The 27,758-nt window shown below is 37.4% G+C and overlaps 1 protein-coding gene across 2 annotated transcripts in view; it reads left to right on the top strand.

The window, feature by feature from the left end:
* Positions 1 to 27,758, top strand: part of KIAA1328 (KIAA1328 ortholog) — a 343,712-nt gene that overhangs the window by 254,918 nt on the left and 61,036 nt on the right. For both annotated transcript variants that reach the window (XM_049619518.1, XM_049619517.1), the window contains 2 exons: positions 9,456 to 9,637; positions 22,759 to 22,867. In XM_049619518.1, coding sequence (XP_049475475.1) covers positions 9,456 to 9,637; positions 22,759 to 22,867 — 291 coding nt within the window. The remainder of the gene's footprint in view (positions 1 to 9,455; positions 9,638 to 22,758; positions 22,868 to 27,758) is intronic.

Raw genomic sequence — 27,758 nt, 5'->3', positions numbered from 1 at the left:
AGTTGGCCATGTGTTTGTGGGTCCACTTCTGGGTTCTCTATTCTGTTCCATTGATCTGAGGGTCTGTTCTTGTGCCAGTACCATACTGTCTTGATGATTACAGCTTTGTAGTATAGCTTGAAGTCTGGGATTGTGATGCCTCCTGCTTTGGTTTTCTTTTTCAAGATTGCTTTGGCTATTTGGGGTCTTTTCTGGTTCCATACAAATGTTAGGATTATTTGTTCTAGCTCTGTGAAGAATGCTGATGTTATTTTGATAGGGATTGCATTGAATGTGTAGATTGCTTTGAGTAGAATGGACATTTTAACAATATTTGTTCTTCCTAATTAATTTAGATGAAAATTTTAAAAAATAAAATTTTTTTTAAAAAGGAGTATTGCGGGGGGGTGGGGGGGTTGGGAAATAACCTGTCATCCAACTAGAAATCTGATAGAGGGTATGGACAAAGATCTCTCTCAGTTTTCTTGTTTAAAGTTTATTGACTTATTTTGAGAGAAAGAGAGCGAGAGTGCATGCATGTGCACACCTCAGCAGGGGAGTGGCAGAGAGAGAGAATCCCAAGCAGTCTCCATGCTATAAGTACAGAACCAATGCAGGGCTCAATCCTATGAACCATGAGATCATGACCTGAGCTGAAATCAAGAGTCAGATGCTCGGCCAACTGAGCCACCCAGGAACCTCAAAGATGTATCTGGTTAGTGATGAATTCTTTTAGGAATAAGGAAAGAATGTCCACACTTACCACTTATATTTACATGGTACTGGAGGTCCTAACTAGTGTGATCATGCATGAAAAGTATTGGAAAAAAATAAGTAAAATGGTGTTTTTCTCAAATACCATGGCTATCTACGTAGAAAGAAATATCCTAAAGAGCCTACAGAAACAAGTACTAGAATTATTAAGTGGATTTAATACATTCATAGAATTTGAGTTCAACATACAAAAATCAATTTTATTTCTGTATGATGCAATTAGCTGTCATGTAGAAATACATGTAAAACAGCAAATAAAATATTAACTGAAACGAAGCATTTTTAGCAACATTAAAAGCCATCAAATACTATGAATAACTTAACAAAAAGTGTACAAAAACTCTATGTTGATCACTATAATATATGGCTGAGACAAATTCAGGAAAGCTCAAATAAATGGAAAGAAAGATATACCATGTTCTTAGATTGTAACACTCAATATTGTTAAGATACCAATTTTTTCCCAAATTGAAGATTAGATTCAATACAAGTGAAATGACTAATTTTAGTCAAAATATCAGCTACTATTATAGAAATTGGCAAACATTCTGAAATGCATATGGAAATATGAATGGCCTAGAATAGCAAAAACAGCCTTTTCTATTTTTTTATTTTTATTTTTATTTATTTATTTTGAGAGAGAGAGAGAGCATGAGCAGGAGAGTGACAGAGAGAGAGGGAGAGAGAATCCCAAGCAGGCTCTGTGCTGTCAGTGCAGAGCCCAATATGGGGTTCAGACTCATTGACCTGAGCTGAATTCAGACACTTAACCAACTGAGCCATCCAGGCGCCCCTGTCTTTGCTGTTTTAGAAAAATTAATTGAAAAACTTGTGCTTCCTAATTTCATCATGTATGTTAATTAAAGTTATGTAATCAATACAGGTTGGTATTCACATTAAGATATATAAATAGGTCAGTGGAACAGAATAGAGTCCAGAAATAGACCCACACACTCATATGTTCAGTTGTTTTTTAACAAAGGTATCAATCAAGTCTGTGGAAAAACGAGTCTTTTAAACAAATAATTCTGGATATACTGGATATAGATACAGGGAAAAATGACTCTTCATTCCTACCTCACATCATACCTCAAAACTGATATGATCAGAGTGTTAGAGCATGATCTTCAGAGGAGGGCAGCTTGGCACAGAATATCAGAGCTTGTGCAGGGTAGGGAGGGCTTTCATACTGGGAATGGTATTAGTATTGGAGCTTGAACCTTTACCTTCAGTATGCTGCACCCTCCCAATAAATCCTCACCCTGAATCAAGCTCAGAGGCTGCTCTCTCTTTTACTTCTGTGCACCTGAGGCTTGGCACAAATTTATGATTTCTAATTATTAGGCCTTCAACACTACAGGATAGTTTTTCCCTTGTTCTTGATCATTTTTATCTTGAATTCCCTTAATACGTATATACTCCACATCCTCACTTCTCTCCTCAATACCTATTTCTTTCACTCACAAGAATGAATTTACCTTCTCCTTCCCAAGAGAATTAAAAATGAGGTCTACACTTGTTCAACTCTGTTTCAATCCCACCACCCTAACAACATTGAGCCAGCTAGCAAAAAGCTATGGACTTATTGATCCAATTGCTTTCTTGAAATACCTTCCCAGATGTTTCATAAGTACCCTAGGCTACGTTTAATTTCTCCCACGCTCCCAGTCCTTTTCTCTGTATTGCTTATGCCCACAAATGCTGCCATTCCCACTCCCTTTTCTCCTCACTTTTCACATTCAAACACTTGTCAAGTTCTACCAATTAAAAAAAAAATTAATGTTATTTTTGAGAGAGAAAGAGAGTGTGAGTGGGGAAGGGGCGGGGTGGGGGGGGAGACAGAATCCAAAGCAGGCTCCAGGCTCTGAACTATCAGCACAGAGCCCGATGGGGCTTGAACCCATGAACTGTGAGATCATAACTGGGGCTGAAGTTGGACACTTAACCAATAGAGCCACCCAGGTGCCCCTCTACCAATTTTAAATCCTAAATATGTTTTTTAAATTATCTCTCTTCATTTCCTATGATTGCTTCTCCATTCCAAACTCTCATCATCTCTCAGCTGTTACAACAGCTCTCTGACTCATCCAACTTCTTGCAGTCACTTTTGTAGGTCTACATGGTGCCAGGATAATTTTTGATAAATTCAAGTTGGATAATGCCATTTTTTTCCCCTTAGCACCTTTCAGTGACTCTGCCTTGCCTACAAAATAGAGCTTAAGCCCCTTATATGAGAAAGCAAGCCTTTCATGATCTGAGCTGAGCCTATCTGTCTGGCTTTACTTGTTGGTATATGTGCTCATGCTGTTTTTTTCTACTTAGGATATCATTCCATATACCCTGCTTATCCCCCAAAATTTAGTTTGGATGCTTCCGGAATTTCCCTTCAGTTATATAGATAGGTGTCCTGCCTTTATGCTCCCATTAACACCCTTGTATCTTGAATCATAGCATGTATCATATTGTATTAAAAATGATCTGTTTCAATGTCTCTTTCACCACTAAAATCACTTTGAAAACAGAAACCAGGTCTTGCTCATGTTTGTATAGTTAGCACCTAGCATATTTCGTATACTCAATAAATATTTATTTTTCAATTTTGTCCACTCTAGCTCCATAACACATTATCAGGCCTATAGAGTGTGTCCTCAACAAATATCTGATGAATATATAAAGGAATTATTGATTTAGTAATTTATTGAACAGGCACAAAGAAAGCAGAATTCAAGATAACTGATGTTTTTCATATAAGTGAGAGAATGGTAGCGTCATTAAATGCAAATGGAAGCATGGAGGAACTAGTTTCAAGATAAATGTAATGCCATTGCTTTCACATGAGTTGCTTTGGGAGGTATGGCAAGACCTCCCTTCACAACTTTCTAGTAGCTAGTGGATCAGGTCAGTAGTTTTAGAGAGCAATGGGGGCTAGATGAATCTGTTTAGAAATCATCATTGAAAATACAATGATGTGACAAGAATCATTAAGAAAGTGCTAAGTGAGGGAAGATTACAGACAAAGACAGAATCTTGAGGAATGTCTGCATTTAAGGGAAAGGAAGTAGAAGGCTCCTAAAACTAGAAAACCAGTCATGATAGTATATTCTGAAGTCCCAGGTAAAAAATTTTCAGAAAGGAGTCAACTGCTGTGAAGTGTCCTGTAAAAGGACTGTTGAAAGAGGAAAGACCACTAGATTTGCTCTTTAAAAAGTAGTTTTGGGTCCTCTCTCTTTTCTTTTTTGATAAGTCTGGCTAGGGGTTTTTCAGTTTTATTTACACTTTCAAGAAACCAGCTTTTAGTTTCATTGATCTGTTCTACTGGGTTTTTTTTGTTGTTGTTTCCATACTGTTTATTTCTACTCTAATCTTTATTATTTCCCTTTTTCTGCTGTCTTTAGGCTTTGTCACTCCTTTTCCAGCTCCTTTAAGTGTTAGGTTAGGTTGTATATTTGGGACCTTTCTTGCTTCTTGAGATAGGCCTGAATCGCAATGTACTTTCCTCTTAAGACTGCCTTTGCTGCATCCCAAAGGGTTTGGACTATTGTGTTTTCATTTTCACTTACTTCCATGTATTTTTTAATTTCTTCTTTAATTTCCTGGTTAACCCATGCATTCTGTAGTAGGATGTTCTTTAACCTCCATGTGTTTTAGGGCTTTCCAAATTTTTTCTTGTGGTTGATTTCAAGTTTCGTAGCATTGTGATCTGAAAATATGCATGATATGATCTCGATCTTTTTGTACCTGTTGAGAACTGACTTGTGACCCAGTATGTGATCTGTTCTAGGGAGTGTTCCATGTGCACTGGAGAACAATGTGTATCCTGCTGCTTTAGGATGAAATGTTCTGAATACATTTGTTAAGTCCATCTGGTCCAGTGTGTCATTCAAAGCCATTGTTTCCTTGTTGATTTTCTGCTTAGATGATCTCTCCATTGCTATAAGTGGGGTATTAAAGTCTCCTACTGTTACGGTATTATTATCAATAAGTTTTTTTATGTTTGTTATTAATATATATGTATATATGTACATATATATTGGTTCTCCCAAGTTGGGAGTGTAAATATTTATAATTGTTAGATCTTCTTGGTGGATGGACCCCTTAATTATGATATAATGCCCTTCTTCATCTATTGCTACAGTCTTTGTTTTGAAATCTAATTTGTCTGATATAAGTATAGTTATTCTGGCTTTCTTTTGACCTCCATTAGCATGGTAGATGGCTAGAACTGATATGTGAATTCAGCAAAGTTGCAGGATATAAGATCAACATGTAGAAATCAGTTGCATTTCTGTATATCAATAATGAAGCAGCAGAAATAAAAATCAAGGAATCGAACACATTTGCAGTTGCACCAAAAACCATAAGATACCTAGGAATAAACCGAACCAAAGACGTAAAAGATCTATATGCTGAAAACCAAAGAAAGCTTATGAAAGAAATTGAAGAAGACACAAAGAAATGGAAAAATATTCCATGCTCATGGATTGGAAGAACAAATATTGTTAAAATGTTGATACTACCCAAAGCAATCTACACATTCAGTGCAATCCCTATCAAAATAACACCAGCATTCTTCACAGAGCTAGAAAAAACAATCCTAAAATTTGTATGGAACCAAAAAAGACCCCAAATAGCCAAAGTAATGTTGAAAAAGACAACCAAAACTGGAAGCATCACAATTCTGGACTTCAAGTTGTATTACAAAGCTATAATCATCAAGATAGTATGGTACTGGTACAAAAACAGACACATAGATCAATGGAATAAAACAGAGAACCCAGAAATGGACCCACAAGTGTCTGGCCAACAAACCTTCAGCAAAGCGGGAAAGGGTATCCAATGGAAAAAAGAAAGTCTCTTCAGTAAATGGTGCTGGGAGAACAGGACAGTGACATGCAGAAGAATGAAACTGGGCCACTTTCTTACATCATACACATAAATAAATTTTAAATGGATGAAAGACCTAAATGTGTGACAGGAAACCATCAAAACCCTATGAGAAAAAACAGGCAGCAACCTCTCTGACCTCGGCTGCAGCAACTTCTTACTAGACATGTCTCCGAAGGTAAGGGAAATAAAAACAGAAGTGAACTATTGGGACCTCATCAAGATAAAAACTTAGGCACAGCAAACAAAACAATCAACAAAACTAAAAAGCAACCAATGGAATGGAAGAAGATATTTGCAAGTGACATATCAGATAAAGGGTTAGTATCCAAAATCTATAAAGAACTTACCAAACTCAACACCCAAAAACAAATAATCCAGTTAATAAATGGGCAGAAAACATGAATAGACACTTTTCCAATGACAACATCCAGATGGCTAACAGACACATGAAAAGATGCTCAATATCACTCATCATCAGAGAAACACAACTCAAATCCAGACTGAGATACCACCTTACACCTGTCAGAATGGCTAAAATGAACAACTCAGGCAACAACGGATGTTAGCTAGGATGCAGAAAAAGGGGAACCCTTTGCACTGTTGGTGGGAATGCAAACTGGGTGGAAATTTTGAGTTTTCCTCAAAAACTTAAAAACAGAATTACTCTATAACCTAGAAATTGCACTACTAGATATTTATCCAAAGGATACAGAAATGCAGATTTGAAGGGGGCACATGCACTCCAATGTTTATAACAGTGCTATCAACAATAGCTAAATTATGAAAGGAGCCCAAATATTCATTGATTGATGAATGGATAAAGAAGATGTGGTATATATCCACAATGGAATATTACTCAGCAATGAAAAAGAATGAAATCTTGCCATTTGCAACAATGTGGATGGAATTACAGTGTATTATGCTAAGCACAATAAGTCAGTCATATGTGGAATTTAAGAAACAAAACAGATGAACGTAAGGTAAGGGAAGCAAAAATAAGATAAAAACAGAGGTGGCAAACCATTAAAAGACTCATAAATACAGAGAATGAACTGAGGGTTCCTGGAGGGGTGTTGGGTGGTGGGATGGGCTAAATGTGTAATGGGCATTAAGGAGGACCCTTGTTGGGATGAGCACTATGATTAATCACTGGGTTCAACTCCTGAAACCAATACCACACTGTATTTAACTAACTTGAATTTAAATAAATACATTTTAAATTAGTTTTAGTAGGTATATCTATAAAATTGATTATTGTTTTCTAGAGGTTTGGCAGAGAAGGAAAAGAGAGGAGATGGTAATTTTTATTTAAAAAGTACATGATTATTAGATGAAATGAAAATATGCAGAAGTATATAAACTAAATTATAAAAGCTATTCCCTAAGTCACTCTATTTCTGCTTCTTTCCACAGGTTTGGTATTTATTCATCTAGAAATTTAAAAATACTTTTTATGTATTTTTGTTTTTACAAAAATTAGGTCACATTATATACATTCTATTATTGCAGATTGCTTTTCTTTCTATTTCTTTCTTTCTTTTTTCCTCTTTCTTTCTTTCTTTTTCTTTCTTTCTTTCTTTCTTTCTTTCTTTCTTTCTTTCTTTCTTAATATTATGTCATGAAGTTTCTCCACAATAGTATAAAGAACTACTTCATTCCTTTTAATAACTGAATATTGTTCCTTATAATAGATGTATCATGGATTTTTTTTCACTCATTCTTCTATTGAATATTTGCCTTCAATTTTCTCCTATTACAAGTATTCTGCAGTGATCATCCTTGAACAAATATTCTCATACTGTTGTTTATGTAATTCTATAGAATAACTTCTTAAAAGCAAAATTGTTAGGAGGTAGGTGCATTTTTATTTTGTGTTGACAAATCACCCACCAAAAGGCTATACAAATTTACAGTTCCTCCAGTAATGTATTAAAGTGCTCTTGTCCCCTCACTGTCACTGACACTGAGTATTATACTTTCCCACTTAAGGGAAGAGTTTCTGGTTTTAGATTTAGGGTTTGGTTTTAATGGAAAGTCTGATCTTGTTTGTAATCCTCAGAAAGAATTAAGTTGAGAGGAGGAATTTGTAAATTATAAGAAAAGGAGATAACTGATAGGCCATAGTCACAGAAGGCATAGGTCACTGATATCAAGAGTACGAATAAAAGGTGTGATTTTCTTTGGAGACATTAATGGAGGAATAGTAGATAGGTAAAGCTGGAAATAAATACAAAGGAAAGGAGAGATTTTTTTTTCTAGTCATCTTTATTTTAGAGAAATTAGAAGCCATGTCCCCTGTTGAGATAGTGGATTACCAGGATTGGGTTTGGAATAAAGGTATAGAAACGGAGTATGGAAAATGGGGTAAAGAAGCGGGAAGCAATCAGCTTTGGGAGGGATAAACATTGGCTAGTACTGGGGACTCAGCTGAGTTGAGAATGAATGAATTTAGGGGAGTCAGTAGTCTTGGTCGCATTAACTTTCATATAAGAACAAACAAAGATATAGTCCTTGGATTTGCCTGCATTTGGAGCTTCTGGGTTAAGGTAAATTTATCTTACATTCACAGTGAGATAGTTTTATTCTCTTCTTTTTCCTGTGTCATGAATAGAAGTTATATGAGCTAAGATATACAGCCACTGGTGAATCCACATGGGAAAGTGATCTCTGAATTCTGGTTAAAAAAAAAATTTAAGAGTATAAATTTAATATGCTGCATTATGCTCATATAAAGCCATACTACTAATAGTTTTTGTTTCTTTATATCACTCCAAACATAAAGCTATTTAATTTCTTGGTTTTAGTAATACATTTGATATGAGCAGACATTATTAAAAATTCTGATCAACATAAACCAGAAACCCAATGACTTTGATAGGTTTACATGATTATAGTCCTGGTCAAATTATTTCTATCTAGGGATTACCTCTGTTTCTGGGGAGTTTGTTTAGTCTTAATATTTAGATTCTACTTTTTGAGTAAAAGTCTTCTCTCTCTCTCTTTCTCTCTCTCTCTCTTTTCACTTTAGTACTCACATTGTTCATGGGCATGGGGAAGACAATACCAAAGTGTCATGAGTCTGTGGTTAATTTAAGTGTGAAGGAAGAGGCTGGTGGAATAGTAATGAATATACATCATTCTAACACTTCTTTCTAAAAAATAAAATGTTGTAAGGAAATGTGTTAATGGTGAGAACACAGTTTATTAGAGAGAAAAACATATGTACATGTGTTTATTTTCATTAAAATTCCTTTTTCTCCATATTTGCCTTGTTGACTTTAGAATGAAATGATGTGGGGACAGAGACCAGTTATTCCACATGCACCGTTGTACTGCTTCTTACATACTCTGGGCACATAATAAATACTGTAACAATTGAAAATGAGAAACACAAATGCATGTTGAAGCAAATTGGTGATATTTTAATCCCTAATGTTCAATTTTAGTACTTGGAAACATTTTAGTTATGCAAGTCTTGTTTTAGCATACTTTTTATTTCTACAGATATTCTGGTTCTTAGTCATACTCTGTGGCTTTATTAGCAGTTTCATGAGTCTGAGTCTCATTTCCCCAACTCCAAATATAAGCTTTTTGAGGATAAAGACCATTTCTTTTCCAAAATTATTGTGGAAAGTTACAAAACAGACCTTCTATAAATTATTCAAATTATATTTAAATAAAAAATAAGAAGAAAAAGAAAGTCCTTACTGCCATGAATTGCATTTTAACTCATGCTGAATTTATATGCCTTTATGTGATCGCACACCCCCATGTATGCTGTCTACATACAGCCCATTCTTGTTTATTCTTTTTAGTTTATTGAAGTCAAAATATGCTGACTGGCTGCTGGGAGCATCATCATCCATCAAAAAGTACCAGGAGTCCACTAACAGTGGTGAAAATAGAAGGGAGAAGAAGACAGTTGGGTTTCAATCACAAACAGAAGATAATGCCCTATGGACATGTCAAAAGAAAGATGCATATCGACCCCAAAGAGGTAAGCTTAGCATTTATAAGTAGCAAAAGAAGAAGCTGTTCCAGGGCTAGTGGTTGCTAGTGGGTGCTAGCCATGAACTCCAGATGATTTCTACAACCCTGAGCAAGAGTTAAGTATGTTACAAACTGACATGTGCCTTCAAGGCCACAAGTAGCACATTTGCTAGATCACTGAATCACATCATCCTTTCTCTTAGAATACTCTTCTGAGAAACTGTCCAGTTTGTCTCTCTCTGCAAGCAGCAAACTATAAGGATGATTCAATAGTAAGTATGGTCATAGACACAAAATAATGTTCAAAGTGAGTAAAGAGCACAGGAAATTGAATATAAATTTTTTCTGGGAGAGTAAACTCTAACAATTACAGTTAATCCTCAATTAACTAGAAATATAGGAAGGGTGGAGGAGAGGTCATGGACAATTCTACATTGTGGCTAAAACAAAACCTCATAAGTCTGAAGCATATATTACCTAAGAGTCTTTTAAGTGCCAGCAATTCTTCCTATTTTAGATGTCACAGATATTTTAAGATTTTATTTTTAAGTAATCCCTACACCCAATGTAGGGCCCTGACTTACAACCCCAAGATCAAGAGTCACATGCTCCACCAACTGAGCCAGGCAGGCACCCCAGATGTGACAGATATTTTTAAATAAATCAATTGTAAAGTAACAGTATGAAACGTTGAATGAAGCAGTCAAATTTAATTACGTTTCCCTATTTTTTCTGGAGCAGCTTTTTTCTTAATCTCTCCTAAAAAATTTTTTTTAAGTTTATTTATTTTGAGCGAGAGAGTGTGTGAGCAGGGGAGAGGCAGAGAGAGAATTCCAAGCAGGCTCTGCACTGCCAGCACAGAGCCCGACGTGGTGCTCAAACTCATAACACATGATATCGTGACCCAAGCTGAAATAGAGCCAGATGCTCAACCAACTGAGCCACCCAGGCGCCCCTCTCATGAAATTATTAAGGGAAGGACTTCATAGCAGAATGCAGCAAGTCTAAGCTTCGTTGTAGAGGGAGATGTACAGGAAAGAAATGGCCACAAAAAGTCTGGGAGCCCCCTCTGCTCACACCTCTTTCCAAGATATCTCTTTTTCCTGCTCACAGCCATTAACCCTGACTTCTGTCTTATTTACCTCTTTTTTTTACTGAGCTGGTACTTGCCCATCTCTGCTAGTAAGCAACCAACTTTTGATGATCTCTCTAGCCGCTCTTACATTTATGTATTTGAAAACTGGGCAGTGCTTTATTAGATCTTGTATAGCGTGCCCTTGTCACCTGCCACCTTTGTCATGATTTTTTGTTTTAATTATGATTAATCCAGGAAGAGTTTAATCTTCTCCCAAATGATTGAGAGATGATAATTAGTCCAAGCTTCAGAAGAAAAAGTATCCACATCTTGAAACAAAAACAAGTACATTTTCTTTGACATAAGACAGAAGTTCTGCAGACCTCCATTGTGTTAGGACAACTTAGAACAACTTTTGTCTTGTTAGACTTTGCTACCAGAAACAGAAATGAAATTGAAGAGACTTCATATCAGAGATAGAATCTTCTTTACTTTCTCTGCTAGTCCTTGAGAGATGGGAAACCCTTCACTCTTTTCTTAGCCCTTGTACTTTGGAGAATAGAGAACCAATCAAAACTGGTGTGGTGGTTACACGGCAAAGCTTAACATAGTTTTCTGTTAACTTGTCAACAAATTTGTGTTGTGTGTCGGCACTAAAATAAAATGGCAAAATGAGAAAAATATAGTGTAATAGCAAAGGGACAAATGACTTGTGTTATTGGTTAAGACCACAGCCACATTCTAGGGCTGCAGTGGAAAAGGCACTTTGAGAAAGGTACCATCAGGCCAGCCCTACCAGTGGTGGAGGTTAATCTCTCCTGGGCCCAGCTACAGAAGCTGTAAGCCTGGAAAGGGCTTGTGTCCAAAAAAAATCAATTTCTAATTTGAAACAAAATCATTTTTGACTAACAGGGGTTCAGAACCCATTACTTTTTGCTGTATAGTCTGCTGACATTTCAGCACTTTCTGTGGTGCACAATGAATCCTAATAGTCATTTTATAATGTTGCTATACCAATCAATTTAACCAAGAGAAAGCTGTTACAATTCTGCAAAGTTTTCAGGAACAGTGTTCACTCATGGTTTTAGTTTTTTCATTAGCTTTTTTCCTTTTTTTTTTTTTAAATGGGGAAAGGTTGTAGTGTTGCAGTGAAAAAAAAATAGAACCTTTTTCATCTTTTTAAGAGAGTTTGTTTTAAGGTATTCACAGGAATTAACCTTTTTTTCCTTCTTATAAGAAGGACTGTCGTGTGTTTTTTGCTTCTTTTATTCTTATATGAAGCCATTGGCAAAATTACGGTACACCTGATCATTGAGGAGCTGACGTTGCCTCTTTGGGTCCTTCTGCTCATCGCGGAGCTCATGTGCATAGATCACAGAGTAGGGCAGTTGGTATTTACGGTGGCTCCCAGCCAGATGGGAGACAGGCCTTTCAAGATGTGTTGCCAGGGGTTTGGACACCCTGTTTATCATAAGGCCAGTGACCTAGCACTAATTGCTTAAGTTACACCACTTGGTTTAATGTCTCTTTAATTGCTTTCCCCTCCTTAACGTGTCTAATTTTTTTAACAAACTTTTCTTCTTTGTTTCCTTTGTTGTCTTTAATCATTAATTACTACATAGGATGTTTATTTCAAGACCATTAATCTTTATTATCAGTCACTTATCCCTTTACCTTTTCTATCCTCCTCACCTTTCCATCAACTTTTTTGATACTAAATACACACACACACACACACACACACACACACACACACGTACACGTACACGTATATGTATATGTATATGTATATGTATATGTATATGTATATAAGTATAGACCTCACTGTTGTCTCAAGAAACAGCCTGGGGATCACAACAGTATACAGTATTGTCAGAATTACACTTAAAATATAAATTGTTTTTCAATTGTCAATGCTTGGAATATTCTATTTTAGTTTTATTGAGCTATATGAAACAAGGAGACATTACTTGGGAAAATCTGAACTTGAGTCAAGAACTTTTCAGCCAAAGGCACAAATCTGGAAACACACACTGTTCTTTCCTCTTTTTTCCTCCCTACTCAGCAGTGTTTTTTTCCCTCTCCCAACTTGCCTCGAACCTCCCTTTTCTTACCAATCACTGATTCCCTTTCATAAGAGCCCTCCCAGCTGAGGGCATTTTCATTCTGTTATGTTGGCAGGCTATCAGAGGCCATGAGGCCACTGAGCAGACATGTTCCAGAATCAAAATGTTACGGCCTCAGGGCTTGGCATCACCCATTTCTAAGTGAGGCTGTAAAGCCATCCCAAAGCCCCCTACTGCATTTAGAGCTACCTCCTGTTTGTTCCTTTTTCATGGATCTCTGAATCTTCTTAAAACTTCAAGAAAGGCTGAACCTGAAGTAATTTGGATTTAACTGATGATATTGACTGTGCCCTTCATTTTGTCTTTGGGCTTTTTTAGCTCTATAATATACAGCAGCTATCACTCATTGACAGCCCCTGAGGGGCTCCCAAACATATTTTTCTTTTACTGAAAGAGAATTGTTATAGACTCATCTGAAGTAAGGAATAATCTCTGAAGCTCCTAGGTGTTCCTCTAAGTAAGCTTGTGCCTGCAATGATGTGAATGTTCTTTGTAGTCCATGATAGATTAATATAGGTGACATGATTAAAGAAATAAACAAGTTGGAGTATCCAAAGTATAGAAGCCATTTCCATTTTGCCTCTAAGGGACACTTATTTATGTTTCTTTTATTATTAACATCATCATCATTATTGTATGTTTAATCATTAGAAATGTATATCACAAGATACTGCTTCTGATTCCCAGGAGTCTGAGCTAAAAGATTTGTTAAAAGTTGAAGCCTTTATCAATAGAACACAGAAGACAACCATAATATAGGGGTATGAATAAACCCAGATATGTAGATTAAATTGTCCTGCTCAGTCCCTTTAAAAAAGGAATTCAACCGGGGCGCCTGGGTCACTCAGTCGGTTAAGCGTCCGACTTCGGCTCAAGTCACGATCTCTCAGTTTGTGAGTTCAAGCTCCGCATGGGGCTCTGTGATAACAGCTCAGAGCCTGGAGCCTGCTTCAGATTCTGTGTCTCCTCCTCTCTCTGCCCCTCCCATGCTCATGCTCTCTCTGTTTCTCGGTAATAAATAAACGTTAAAAAAAAAAAAAAGGAATTCAACTGCAAGAGACCAGGATTAAGAGTTGAAGTTGCTGTATATGGAATATTGTCACTTAAAGCAGAGACTCTACATTTCCCATTGTCCACAGCAGAAAGAAGTATCTCAAAATACTATATAATTTACTTGTTTTTGAATACTGTACATCTTCTCCCACTAGAATATGAACACTCCATATTTTACAGTTGTGTCCGCATGAGAACATTGCTTAACATGTAGTAGGTGCTCACTATATATTTTTTGTATGAATTAATATAACATTAAGTAGGTAGGTAGGTAGATCTTTCTGTTTCTTTGCCCTGTTTCCCAGCCATTAAGATCTAATAAGTTAGCTTTTTCATCCTCAGTACCTACAGTGATTTAGTGATAAGAAATATATATTCTTCTCCCTTCAAAATCCTTATGATTGGCAATGTCAGAGAGATATCAATGGAGTGTGGTCTTAAAAATCTCACTGCTTTGGGGCGCCTGGGTGGCTCAGTTAGTTAAGCATCAACTCTTGATTTCGGCTCAGGTCATGATCTCACGGTCCATGAGTTCAAGCCCTGCATTGGGCTCTTCACTGGCGGCATGGAGCCTGCGTGGGATTCTCTATCTCCCTGTATCTCTGCCCCTCACCATGTGTTGTCTTTCTCTCTCTTTCTCAAAAATATATATTTAAAAAAAACAGTACTGCCTTAAGAATCAAGAAAACTGTAGGGTTTTTAATGTTTTCTTGTATTCTATTTCAGATTTAATTTATAAACTGTAAAATTGCATAGGTCTCAAATGTACAGTCTGATAAACTTTGACAACTGTATACATCCATACAATTAGGATATAGTAGTTTTCCATTCTTCATGAGAGCTCCATCATGGTCTTTTCCAGTCATTCCCCCCTGAAAACCTCTCTCCTTGGTCTTCACATGACTGCCTTCTGTATCCTCACATGGCCTTTCACTAGCAGCATGCATTCCTAGTGTATTTCTCTCTTCTTTTAAGGACAAAGGGTCGTATTGAATTAAAGGCGACTCATATGACCTCATTTAGCCTTAATTACATCTTTAAAGCTTCTATCTCCAAATACAGTCACATTCTGAGGTATACTAAGGGTTAGGACTTCAACACATGAATTTGGATGAAGTGGGGGAACACAATTCAGTCCATAACAACTACTTTCTTTCCAGTCTTTATGCTTTTTCTTTCTTTTTCTTAACTCGTTATTCTTCCTAGGACTTCTTTTACAGTGTAAAATAAAATGGTTAATGTGAACTTCCATAGGGAAGTCCTGATCTTACAGGGAAAGCAGTCTTCCACCATTTAGTATGATTTTATTAGCTATAGCGGGTTTTTTTGTAAATGTTCTTTATCAGGTTAAGAAAGTTCCCTCCTCATTTGCTGGGAATTGTTATCATAATGAGTGTTGAATTTCATCAAGTCTTTTTCGTGTACCTATTGAGATGAATTTTCTTCTTTATTCTGTGAATTTGATTATTTACACTGATTGGAAGATATTGGTATATAATACCCTTTTTTGGTAATGATCTTGTCAGGGTTTGGTATCAGAATTATGCTAGTGAGTTATGCTTAATGAGTCAGGAGGATGTCAGAAAAATGGCAGAGAGGCTCCCCCAACCCCCATAACTACTGAAAACCCTAGCAAAACTGCCAAAATCAGCATTATCAGAACTCTGGAAGATAGTGAAAGATTACCAAAAAGCAAGCAAATGCTTAGCCAGGAAAAAGGCCACTGAAACATGGTAGGAGAACTTTGTGAAGTTTCAATTTAGCATTGTCCTACCCCCATCCCCAGCATGGCAGCACACTTGAAGACATCCTGAGATCCAGGAATGAGCACCTGGTCCCAGAGGAAGCAGAGCAGATCTGGTTCTCAAGGAATTGTGTTTGTCCGTTTGCACCTGTCTGTTTCCTAAAGGGTTCATCCAAGGGACTGTCTTTGTTTTTCCTAAGTCTGAACTTTCTCAGAACAGAAGAAACTACATGTAGGACATTCCTTGCAAACATTAAAAGCAAAGTGAACACACCATTGCTTCCTGGAGTAAAAAAGTAAGAGGTGAGACAAACAATAAACACACCAAAAGCCAACAAATTAGACAACCATAGATGAAATGGACAAATTCCTAAAAACACACAAATTACCGAAACTGACTCAAGAAAAATAGGAAATCTGAGTAGACCCATAACAAGTAAATTGATTAAATCAGCAATCAAAAACCTCCCAAAAAGGACAAACCCAGGATCAGATGACTTCACTGCTGAATTCTATCAAATATTTAAAGAATTAGCACAAATCCTTTTGTAACTCTTCTAAAAAAATAAATAAATAAAAGAGAAGGAACACTACTTCACTCATTTTAAGAGGCCAGCATTATTCTGATGCCAAAGCCAGAGAAAGACATCACAAGAAAACTACATGCCAATATCGCTCATGAAAACAGATAAAAATATCCTCAAAGAGTAGCAAAACTGAATGCAGCAGCATATTAAAAGAATTACATACCCTAACCAAATGGGATTCAGCCCAGGAATGCAAAGGTAGCTGAACATACAAAAACCAATCAGTGCAATATATCATATGAATAGAGTGAAGGGGAGGGGTGTCTGGCTGGCTCCGTTGGTAGAGCATGTGACTCTTAATATGAGTGTCATGAGTTCAAGCCCCACCTTGGGCATGGAGGCTAATTCAAACAAAATTGAATGAAGGAATAAAAAAACATCAAACCAACATGGAAAAATCATTTGACAAAATCCAACACTCTTTCATAATAAAAACAATTAACAAAGTAAGAATAGAAGGGAACTTCCTCAACATGATAAAAGGCATATATGAAAAGCCCACAGCTAATATCATACTCAATTGTAATAGACTGAAAGTTTACCCCCAAGATCAGAAATAAGACAAGTATCCCTGTTTTTGCCACTTCCATTCAACCTTGTACTGGAAGTTCTAGCCAGAGCAGTTAGACCAGAAAAAGAAATAGGAATGCCTGGGTGGCTCAGTCAGTTAAGCGTCTGGCTCTTGTCTTCAGCTCAGGTCATTATCTCATAATCTGTGAGTTCAAGCCCCACATCATTCTCTCTGCTGTCAGCGCAGAGCCTGGAATGGATCAGATCCTCTGTTGCCCTCTCTTTCTGTCCCTCCTCTGCACTCTCTCTCATGCTCTCTCTTAAAAATAAATAAACATATTTTTTAAAAAAGAAAAGAAATAAAACATATCCAAATTGGAAAGGAAAAAGTTAAACTTTTAACAAATGAGATTATTTTACATATAGAAAATCCTAGAGGATGCACAAAAAACTCTTAGAGCTAATAAATGAATTCACCAAAGTGGCAGTCTAAAATTCAATACTCAAAAATCACTTATATTTCTACACACTAGTAATGAACTACTGAAATTAAAAAAAACAATTCCATTTATATTAGCATCAAAACAATAAAATACCTAGCAACAAATTTAACCAAGAGTATAAGACTTGTACACTGAACAGTACAAAACATTGCTGAAACAAATTAAAGAAGACCTAAATGGAAAGACATTTTGTGTTCATGGATTTGAGTATTTAATACTGTTGAGATGTCAATATTCCCCAAAGTGATCCACAGATGGAATGCAATCCCTGTCAAACTCCCAATATCATTTTTTGCAGAAATGGAAAAATCAATTCCAAAATTCATACAGAATTTCAAGAGTCCCCAGATAGTCAACACAATCTTGAAAAAGAGGAGCAAAGTTGAAGTACTCTTACTTCCTAATTTTGAAATTTACTACAAAGCTATAGTAATCAAAACTATATTGAAATTATACCTATACCTGGCATGAGGATATATGTGTGTATGTGTGTGTGTGTACACACACACACACAGATCAATGGAATAGACTTGAGAATCCAGAAGTAAACCCATACATTTCTGGCCAATTGATTTTCAACAGGGGTTGCCAAGACAATTCAACAAATGAATAGTCTTTTCAACAAGTAGTGCTGGGACAACTAATTGGATATTCACATGCAAAAAAGTGAAGCTGGACTCTTCATTTATATACCTCAGGCCATACACAAAAATTAACTCAAAATTAATCAAAGAGCTAAAAATAAGAATGAAAACTATAAAACTCTTATGTGAAAACATCGGTGCAGATCTTCATTTTTCATAGATTAGACGGTGGTTTCTTAGATATGGCACCAAAAGCACAAGCAACCAAAGAAAAAATACATTGGACTTTATGAAAATTATTTTAAAAATTGTGTCAAAGAACACTTTCTATACAATGTAAAGACACCCCCACAAAATGGGATAAAAATTTGCAAGTCCTATATCCTATGTGTCTGGTATCCAGGGTATGTAAAGAATTTTTATAATGCAATAACAAACAACTAAATTAAAAACTGGGCAAAGGGTTTGAATAAATATTTCTCTAAAGAAGATATTCAAATAGCTAGTAGGCACATGAAAAGATGTACAACATCACTAATTATTAGGAAATCCAAATCAAAACCACAATGAGACTCTGCTTCACACCCACTAAGATTATTATAATTAAAAAAATGGAAAATAACAAGGTGGAGAGGATGTGGAGAAATCAGAACCCTCATTTAAAATAATAGAACCACTATGGAGAATGGTTTGGTAATTCCTGAATAAGTTAAACATAGAATTATCATATGACCCGTCAGTTGTACTCAGAAAAATAATCGACAACAGGTGTTTATTTTTTTTAATTGTCTTTTATTTATTTTTAATGTTTTAAATGTCTATTCATTTTTGAGAGAGAGGGAGACAGAGTGAGAGTGGGGAAGGGGCAGAGAGAGAGGGAGACACAGAATCTGAAGCAGGCTCCAGGTTCAGACTGTCATTGCAGAGCCCAATGCGGGGCTCCAACTCATGAACCATGAGATCATGACCTGAGCTGAAGCCGGACGCTTAACCGACTAAGCCACCCAGGTGCCTGACAACAGGTGTTTGAACAAAATTTTGTACACAAATGTTCATAGCAGCTTTATTTACAGTAACCAAAAGGCAGGGATACCCAAATGCCCATCAACAGATGAATGGATAAACAAAAGGTCTGTATCTGCAGGCAGCCTGACCTAGAATGAGGCAAAACATTCCTAAGCTTACTCTTGTATGGAAAAGTAAAGGACTGTCCATCGGTGCTTTAAAGTGACAAAAAAATACACTAGTGCCAGTTGTGGGCACCTTCCCACATTCTGAAAAATCACTGATTTTTGCCAAACACCACTGCTTGAGACTGAGTATCTGAGCATAGCAGATGATCACCCACAATCCTGAAGCGAGAGAGAGAAAAGAACCATAGGCTCAGTTGTGATCATGTGACATTGGGCATCACATACTACTTGTATTGCAAGACATCGCTCATTTATCAAGTGAAAATTTATTAGAAATGTTTGCTCATCTTGCAGAACAAGTTACTCACAATCCAAAGTGTATCCATGGATGCCATGCAAGTCCCTGGACCCTCTGTTACAATTCCTTCTTTAAATTGTCCCCATCAAATGTCACCTGTCTCCATTAAATTTTTGATAGAAATATCAAAACAGAATAAATAATATTCAGGTCTTCTATAGTAGTGATTACAGAGATAATGACGTTCTTTCACTGCTGGGCATTTCTTCTTCCCTCTCACCTCGCCCACAAATCCCTTTCTGTTGGTCATATCCCTGTTTGCCCATTAATCTCCCCTCACCTCACCCAGGACTCTGTCCAGACAGTTGTAGGAGTTGTGAGCTGCTTTACCTCCCTCCCTTCTCTCTGTCCCACCTATTCCAGGTTCTGCCACGAAAATAATCTCTCCAAAGACCAGGTTGTTGTTGTTGTTTTTTTTTTTTTTTAATTGTGTTTGTTGCTGCTGTGTTTTACTTTTGAGCCACCTAGCACAATGTTTAAGATCAGTTTGCCATACAAAATCAAAACCCAGCCTTGTTCTTACTAGCTGTGTGATACTGGACCTGGGGCTTGACCTTCCTTATCTAGAAAATGAGGGCAATAATATAATTTAAGGACTGTTGTAAGGAATAGTGAGATAATGCATGTAAAGTGATTTAAAGTGATTAGCAAGGTACAAGGACGTAGTGATGCTCAATAAATACTTCCTGAATACATTAAATATTTAGCCTCGAGGTTTCTAATTTAGCTTTTGCTGATTCCATGCTCCTTATTCCTTCCTATCACAATACCACCGCCTGCATTAAATCTTTTTAAATCCTATAGCGATATGTGATCTCTCCCACTTCTTAATTCCTCAGACTTTTCTGTTTATTATGGTGGAAGAGCTTAATGGTGAAAAACTCTGGGATCAGATTATCTGGACATGAATATTGGCTCCTTCACTTAGTAGCTTTGTGGCCTTGGGCAGGTCACGTAAGTCCCCTATGGCTTATTTTGCCTATCTGTAAATGAGATATAAAACTGAGTATCTATTGCAAAGGGTTTTTATGAGGATCAATATAACTAATTTGTAGAAACAGCAAAACTAGAGAGAGAGAGAGCTAGAGTGCGGATACAAACAGAACAGACAGGGAGAAGGGACTGGCCACAAATGCACGTAAGGGAACTTTTAGGGGTGACAAAATACTCCATTTTATAAAATATGTGTTAGAAGTTCATTTTTTTTAAATGTTTATTTTTTTGAGAGAGAGAGAGCACAAACAGGGGAGGAGCAGAGAGAGGGGGACAGAGGATCTGAAGCAGTCTCTGTGCTGTCAGCAGAGAGCCTGATGTGGGTCTTGAACTCACAAACTGTGAGTTCAGAACCTGAGCTGAAATCAAGAGTCGCCTGTCAACTGACTGAGCCACCCAGGCCCCCTGTGAGAAAATATTCTACCCTGGATTGTAAAAAGAAACAATGAATCTCATGACAAATATTTTTAAAACTGGGTTGTGGCCATGCTTTCATAAGCTATAGAAATCTACTCTTTCTCGGGGCGCCTGGGTGGCGCAGTCGGTTAAGCGACCGACTTCAGCCAGGTCACGATCTCGCGGTCTGTGAGTTCGAGCCCCACGTCAGGCTCTGGGCTGATGGCTCAGAGCCTGGAGCCTGTTTCTCATTCTGTGTCTCCCTCTCTCTCTGCCCCTCCCCCGTTCATGCTCTGTCTCTCTCTGTCCCAAAAATAAAATAAAAAAAAACAAAACAAAAAAAAAAAAAAAAAAAGAAATCTACTCTTTCTCAAACTATATGCTTAAGATGGTTAAGTTTTATGGCATTCAAATTATAATGAAGCTTGTTTTAAGTGTATTTGTTTATTTATGCGTGCATGCTGGAGCATGAGCAGGGGAGGGGCAGAGAGGGAGGGAGAGAGAGAGAATCACAAGCAGATTCTGTGCTGTGGGTGCAGAGCCCAATGCGGGGCTCAAACCCACGAATCGTGAGATCATGACCGGTGCTGAAACCAAGAATTGGATGCTCAACTGAGCAACCGAGGCACCCCATAAGGCTGTTTTTAAAAAAGATAAATGATATATGGCAAAGGCCTAGAGAAGTACCAGGCACACACTAAGCATATTGTTGTATCTGTTAGCTGTTATTACTTTATACTGCTTTGGGTTATTTATGATTACCAGATTGTTTAGAGTATCTCATGTTCCTGCTCTCACACCTTCCTTCCCCTGCCCTAAACTAAGTCTGAGCTTAATCCTGGCAATAGCCCTTGCCCATGATTAGGTACTTGCTAAATATTTACTGACTGAATGCACTATAGGTAATGGTGGAGTTTATGTCTAGTATGAAAATGTATTGGTTTGGGTTGAGGGTCCCACAAACTTGTGTATACAAAGAGGACTGAATTGTGCATTTAGGTGGCTCATCCTTCACCTCTGTACATAATAAAGAACAGTTTGTATTGAGTATAGCTTTTGAATACCAAGGATCACGGTGATTGTTTTGATGCTAATCTCTGTAGATAGAAGACTCTTGCTTTCTCTAGACCTGATTTTCTCTGGTCACACCTGAATGGTGCCATTCCCAGAATTATCATACTGTATTCTTGGCATCTGAGGGTCTGGTATTCCCTACACATCAAAGCTATCTTGGTCTTACTTGAATAGCTACGCTTCCCTCAAAGAAAAAGTACATCTTCCCATATAAGTTCTTTAAGCAGCCTACACAATTGTTACCCAGGAACCAGAAGAAAAACTGTGAATGAGATTCTAACAGTCTTCGAAGGAAAAGGAGAAGGAGAAAATTATTATTATTAGAAATAATATCATTAGAAATAATAATAATTAGAAAACAAACAGAAACGAAAAACCTTTCTGACCATGCCATCTCATTGAGCACTCCAGAGGAGAAAACTAATTATCAACTCAACATTGTTTATTAGAAAGGAACAGAGACCAGATCAGCCCTAGAATGGTTAGGTAAGCATCTCTTCCAAGCAGGCATTTGTTTTAGCCCAGTGTCTAGTTCTTTGAAAGAAATATTTAAGATTTATGCCTAGCTTGAATGTTTTGGGTTTAACTTAGGGGCGTAGGTGGTACAAAGTCCTGGGCTCAAAGAGAAGAAAGATCTCTTCTTAGGATAGGGAAAGGGAACAAAATAAAGCAATCTACCTTCTTGGGCATTTTCACAGTAAACTCAAATCAGCAGGAAGATGACAGGCCATCAGGTTTAAAAACAAAACCACTAGCCAGTCTGTTACTGCACAGATGTACTTTTTTTAAACAAGATACTGTGGATCTCTGATGTTTACAAAATCAAAACAACCCACTGAGTTTTTCCATCTGCCATTGTTTCATTTCAGGGAAAAGAAATAGCTTACTTTTCAAGCTTGGGGATTTTTGTAATGTTTAATATATTATTCAGAATGGATTTTTCCATTTCCTTTTAGTGAAAGCCCAAATTAATTCCTGTATTGTTCATACAGGGACATTGGCAGGAATTAGAAAAGATGCGTCCACATCTCCTATGACAACAGGAAGCCAAAAGGAGCTTGTAATCACAACCATGTCATCACTGCAGCATGACACTTCCCGGTAAGTGGTTTATTTTCTTGTAATGTTTATTTATTTATTTTTTTTTTGAGAGAGAGAGAGCACAAACAGGGGAGGAGCCAAGAGAGGGGGTTTAACATTCTTTAGGTAAGAGCATTTGGGAGGAGCTACTTAGTACGGAGTGGAAAGTCTTGACAATTCTTAATAACCGTTACTCAGAAGAAAGGCCTTATGTGGAAGCATCTGGATTTGGCCAGGTTGAACTCATGGAGCTCTTTCCTTTATACATGCCCTGCCTTGATTGAAACTGGTTATTGGCAAGGATTTCCAAAGAAATGCAAAGCTAATCCTGTCATTCATCAGAAAATGTGCTTAGCAGTAGGTCTTTCCCAATTTATCACAGAATGGTTATATACTTTGACTATAAGTTTAACTAATTGAATTGATACTGAAAATTATGGTGGGTTTTGTATTACAGTTTTAAAGGGTCTGTTAACATTTACTGACACTAGAAACATCTGAAGAGTTAGTAGTTTGATCAGCCTTTTCTGGAGTCAGGAAAGAAATAGGGTATTAAAATTTCTTACATCCAGTAAGCCGACTGCCATATTATTCATTTAAAGCTGAATATATAAAGATCAACACCAAAAAGGCATAGTTTAGGGTTTCTTGGTAATACTATTGTTTGAGCCTTAAATTCTCAGCATCTTATCAGATGAATATAGATTTTAAGACTTCATTTTAATTATAAAGAACTTTGGGGAAATAACTCTAATGTAAAAGACAGTAATAATGGTTGCCATCTATTAGCATCTATTATGTACCCAGCACTTTGTATGAATTATCTCATTTAATCTTCATCACTGCTTTATAAAGAGGTACTGCTATCATCCTCATTTCTAAAATTAGGAAACTAAGAGATGAGTGACTTGTCTAAGGTCACCCAGCCAATAAGATGTAGAAGTAGCATTTCAGACTCCAAAGTCCGTCATCTTAAATATTGTAACTGTTGACAACAACAGCCTCCTTATTTTGAAGGTGACCCTCAATTGAAAGAAAATTTAACCAGTTTACCACATTCTTTGTCCATTACTCCTTTCTTTTATTTTTAATGCTGCCATTATTAGCATTTTCCAAGTACCCACAGAGAGCTGTAGTTCTGAAATGTTGCGAGGGCTCCCTCCTTGGACCACTTAGCAGTGTGGCTGAATGCTTGTACTCAAAGGTCCATCTCAGTTGCCTTGAGGGCTTCCTCTGGAGGAGGTACAGGTAAAGAGGAGAAATGATCCAGATTTTCTGGGGCACCTGGGTGGCTCAGTTGGTTAAGTGTCCTACTTCGGCTCAGGTCATGATCTCACGGCTCAGGTCACGACCTCTCAGTTTGTGGGTTCGAGCCACCCGTCGGGCTCTCTGCTGTCCGCACGGACACCACTTTGGATCCTCTGTCTCCCTTTCTCTCTCTGCCCCTCCCCTGCTTGTGCATGCATGCTCTCTCTCAGAAATAAAAATAAAAAAAGAAATGGTGTGGATTTTCAATCTTAGTGAATTTTCCTATTGAAGATTAAAGTGAGATCCTTAATGCTACTTTAATGTGTTTTTGATGATTGCATTTCAGTTTAGAGAGAAGCATGAAAAGGAAGAATAAAATATTTCCCCAGTAAGAATTTTGTAGAACATTCTCAGCACACATTTTCTGAATGGACCATATCAACTTTGTACAATTTTACAAGCCCAGGTTAAATTTGCTGTGAAGACTCATATTTACGCACCGAAAAAAAAGGATTCTCTGTTAGTTCTTAACACTGCAAATCAGCTGAATATAGTTTCTCAAAGGTTTCTTAAATAATGAGTACTTGGCTACATAAAAACGATGTGCAACACACTGGACTTCATCCTTAGAAGTGCATGATGGTATATCATAGGTCTATTATACAAAGCGCAGAGTTGAAAAAAAAGATCCAGTACTATGAAAATCAGTTACCAGGAAGGCACAGTGGTTGCTTTCCAGACTTCAGAATCAGGATTATTTGAATTATTTTTATTTCAAAGTGTAGAAAAGGAATTTTTTATAGACTACTTTTCAGTTACACACAAACTCTTAATATAAGACAAAACTCAGTTCTTCATCCTAACAAACCTTTGAAGGTACTGAGAACAAGAGTAAAAGCCTGTCCACCCTTAATTCCGGGAATTTTCAAAACTTGCAAAAGAGGATGAGGGTGGGACAGATGCTGGTGGGAAAAAGGTTCTTGTTTATTCTCTGATAAGCACTAACACCTAGAAGAGTCCCACATGGTTCCATGTGCAGGTGATAAAACCAGGCGTGCAAAGTCATCTTTCTCATTCACAATGTGGGCTGTTAATTGTTCTTTCTGCTGCCTGTCAATATAATGTGAAATTTTCATTCCCCATTCAAGATGGAAAAAGTTGTGGCTGAAAATGTTAACATTTGCATTTTTATTTGTTGATTTATTTAAAGGACAGCCTCTCCTGCAGCAATCCATCACTTGGTGACACCCCAAATATGAATAATGTATTGTAGACTTGCGGTTACAATGTGTAATAAGTGCTAGAGACAGTAAAGGAATGTTAACTATGTTGCAAATGTAATATTTATTGACTCATAAAGTTTATTGCTTTCAAGGTTCAATAATACTGACCATAGGACATTAATATCGCTTCTCCTGATTTTAGCTGGGCACCTTTATATGTAGAAATATTCATCTATCTCATGCTAACAAAATAAATATGTAATTTACAGCACAAGCAAAGGAGGCTTTATAGTTTTCTGTGCTGAGGGCTGCGGTGCTTCTTTGTCTGGCCTTCAGCATTGGTCACACACCCCTGAGCTGTCCGAGAGAGTGAGCGCGGCAGTCATCTTGGCACAAGAGCGTGGTGCTGTGGCACCAAACAGTGCCATGCATTTCTGCCTCGCCGGCACAGGTAACACCTCACAAACCCACTTCCCCTGGAGAGAGGACTAGAGGGCTTTCCTCCCTGTCGTTCTGAACACCTGGTGGGGGGTGCACCTATGATCAGAGAGTTCAACAAATACTTCTCCTGCCATGACCCAGAGTCAGAGTTTACAGATTCCACTTGATCCTCTGGTCTCCAAGGTGAAACCAGAGCTGGTCAGGTTACCAACTAATTTGTTATGAGCACAACTGTTACTGATAATTAACCCTTTAGTGCCTTCCAGAATTAAGTATGCCCATTGCCACCAAGAAAGATCATTCAGGAAATATCTGACACCCAAAGCAAAAGAAGTCATGTTAATCAGCAACCATCAGCTGTAATTGTCATCTCCATTAAGATGCAGAATTATGTATTTCTTCGTTATAAATAACCTTTCTAATTGTACTTGATGTATGCCAATTTAATCAAAAAGTATACTTGCAACAGATATTTGCATTAATGTAGCTTTGGATCTTCAAATTTTTTATTTCAAATTTAGTGAGAAAAAGCATATTAACAGCTGGATATTCTTTATATGTGGGTATATTTTTCTATCTAGGTATGGAGATCTAATATACTTTATATTAAAATGAAGACAGTATCTTGTGGGATTGTTCAGTGAAACAGAAATCTTGTTGCTTTTTAAAATGCCAGTGAAGTTTCTCTCTCTCAGTCATATGACAACTCTCACTGGTAATTGTTCCAAACTGATAAACAGAGGCATATACCAGGATTACATTCTCAGTCCCTGATGTAAAAAGTAAAAGTGATGCGATTTGGGGAGTGTTGGTGGGGGTCCAGAGCCAAGAAAAAATTCTTGAAACGTCTTTGTTGCAAAAAGGTGATTTTATTAAAGCATGGGGATAGGACCCTTGGGCAGAAAGAGCTGCACTGGGCTGGTAAGGAGGGACTGATTATATACTATGGAGTTGGGGGAGGTCAAGGCAAAAGGGAGTTTTCCAGAAGCACTTTCATATGCTAAAGAAGACTCCTAAAATACTGGAGGCCTAGCTATTGTCAGGCCAGGGTTGTTTTTCCCTCTAGTAAGACATTAACATGAAGACAATAGGGAATTTCTGGAGAAATGTTATACTCTGCCTGTCTCAAGTATTTGTCAATGGGCTGCAAGTTATAAGGAAATTTAATTTTACCTGCCATTTCCTTCTTGCCTTTGTTCCCCACATCACTATGATGATGTTGGGGCTCCAGGAAACTGAGTCTATACATTTCTGGAGATTACGCTATTTATTGATTAGATTGCCTTTTTCTTGTAATTTACTAAAACATTTGTAAACTGATGGAGACTCATATGTCCTGCATGACTGTGATCTCTATCAGTTAACCATTGTTTTCTCCCTTTCCTTTGGTCTTGGGCCACCAAGAGTGCCTGAGGAATGTCACACGTATCCCACCTAGGGGAGCTGTGCAAGGTGTTAGCTTGCCTTATGCTCCATAATCAAAAGGCTTCTTTCTGTTGTGTCCTGATTCATAAGACTTAAGGCTGATACTATTGCCCTCGTGTGTGTGTGTGTGTGTGTGTGTGTGTGTGTGTGTGTGTGTGAGAGAGAGAGAGAGAGAGAGAGAGAGAGAGAGAGATGTGATGTGAAGAGAGAAAAGCAGATCTCACCAAACTATGCCCAATTACTGAATTTGGGGAGCTGGAGCTATAGTTGGCCTATTTCTAGGAAGTACTGTTCACCTCTCTACTCCAGCTTTTTTCAAAGAAATTAGTTTTTTACCACAACACAGAGTTGAACATTTTTATTTTGTTTTGTTTGTGTTTTAGATATGTTGGAGAGGGGTGGTTTCGTGGAGCTTACTTTTTGTTGCGGGGGTAGGAATACATATTTGAGTACATATTTTCAAAGGTTTAATAGCGTCTTTGGGGGCTCTTAAAAAATAGCTCAAAAATAGCTAAACTTGTTCTTTTTTTTAACGACTGCGGTCCTTTGCTGTCAAACCCTATGCTTAATTGTCC

Source organism: Panthera uncia (assembly GCF_023721935.1).
Source record: "Panthera uncia isolate 11264 chromosome D3 unlocalized genomic scaffold, Puncia_PCG_1.0 HiC_scaffold_8, whole genome shotgun sequence".
NCBI classification, from domain to species: domain Eukaryota; kingdom Metazoa; phylum Chordata; class Mammalia; order Carnivora; family Felidae; genus Panthera; species Panthera uncia.
This window is presented reverse-complemented; position numbering and strand designations above follow the sequence as displayed.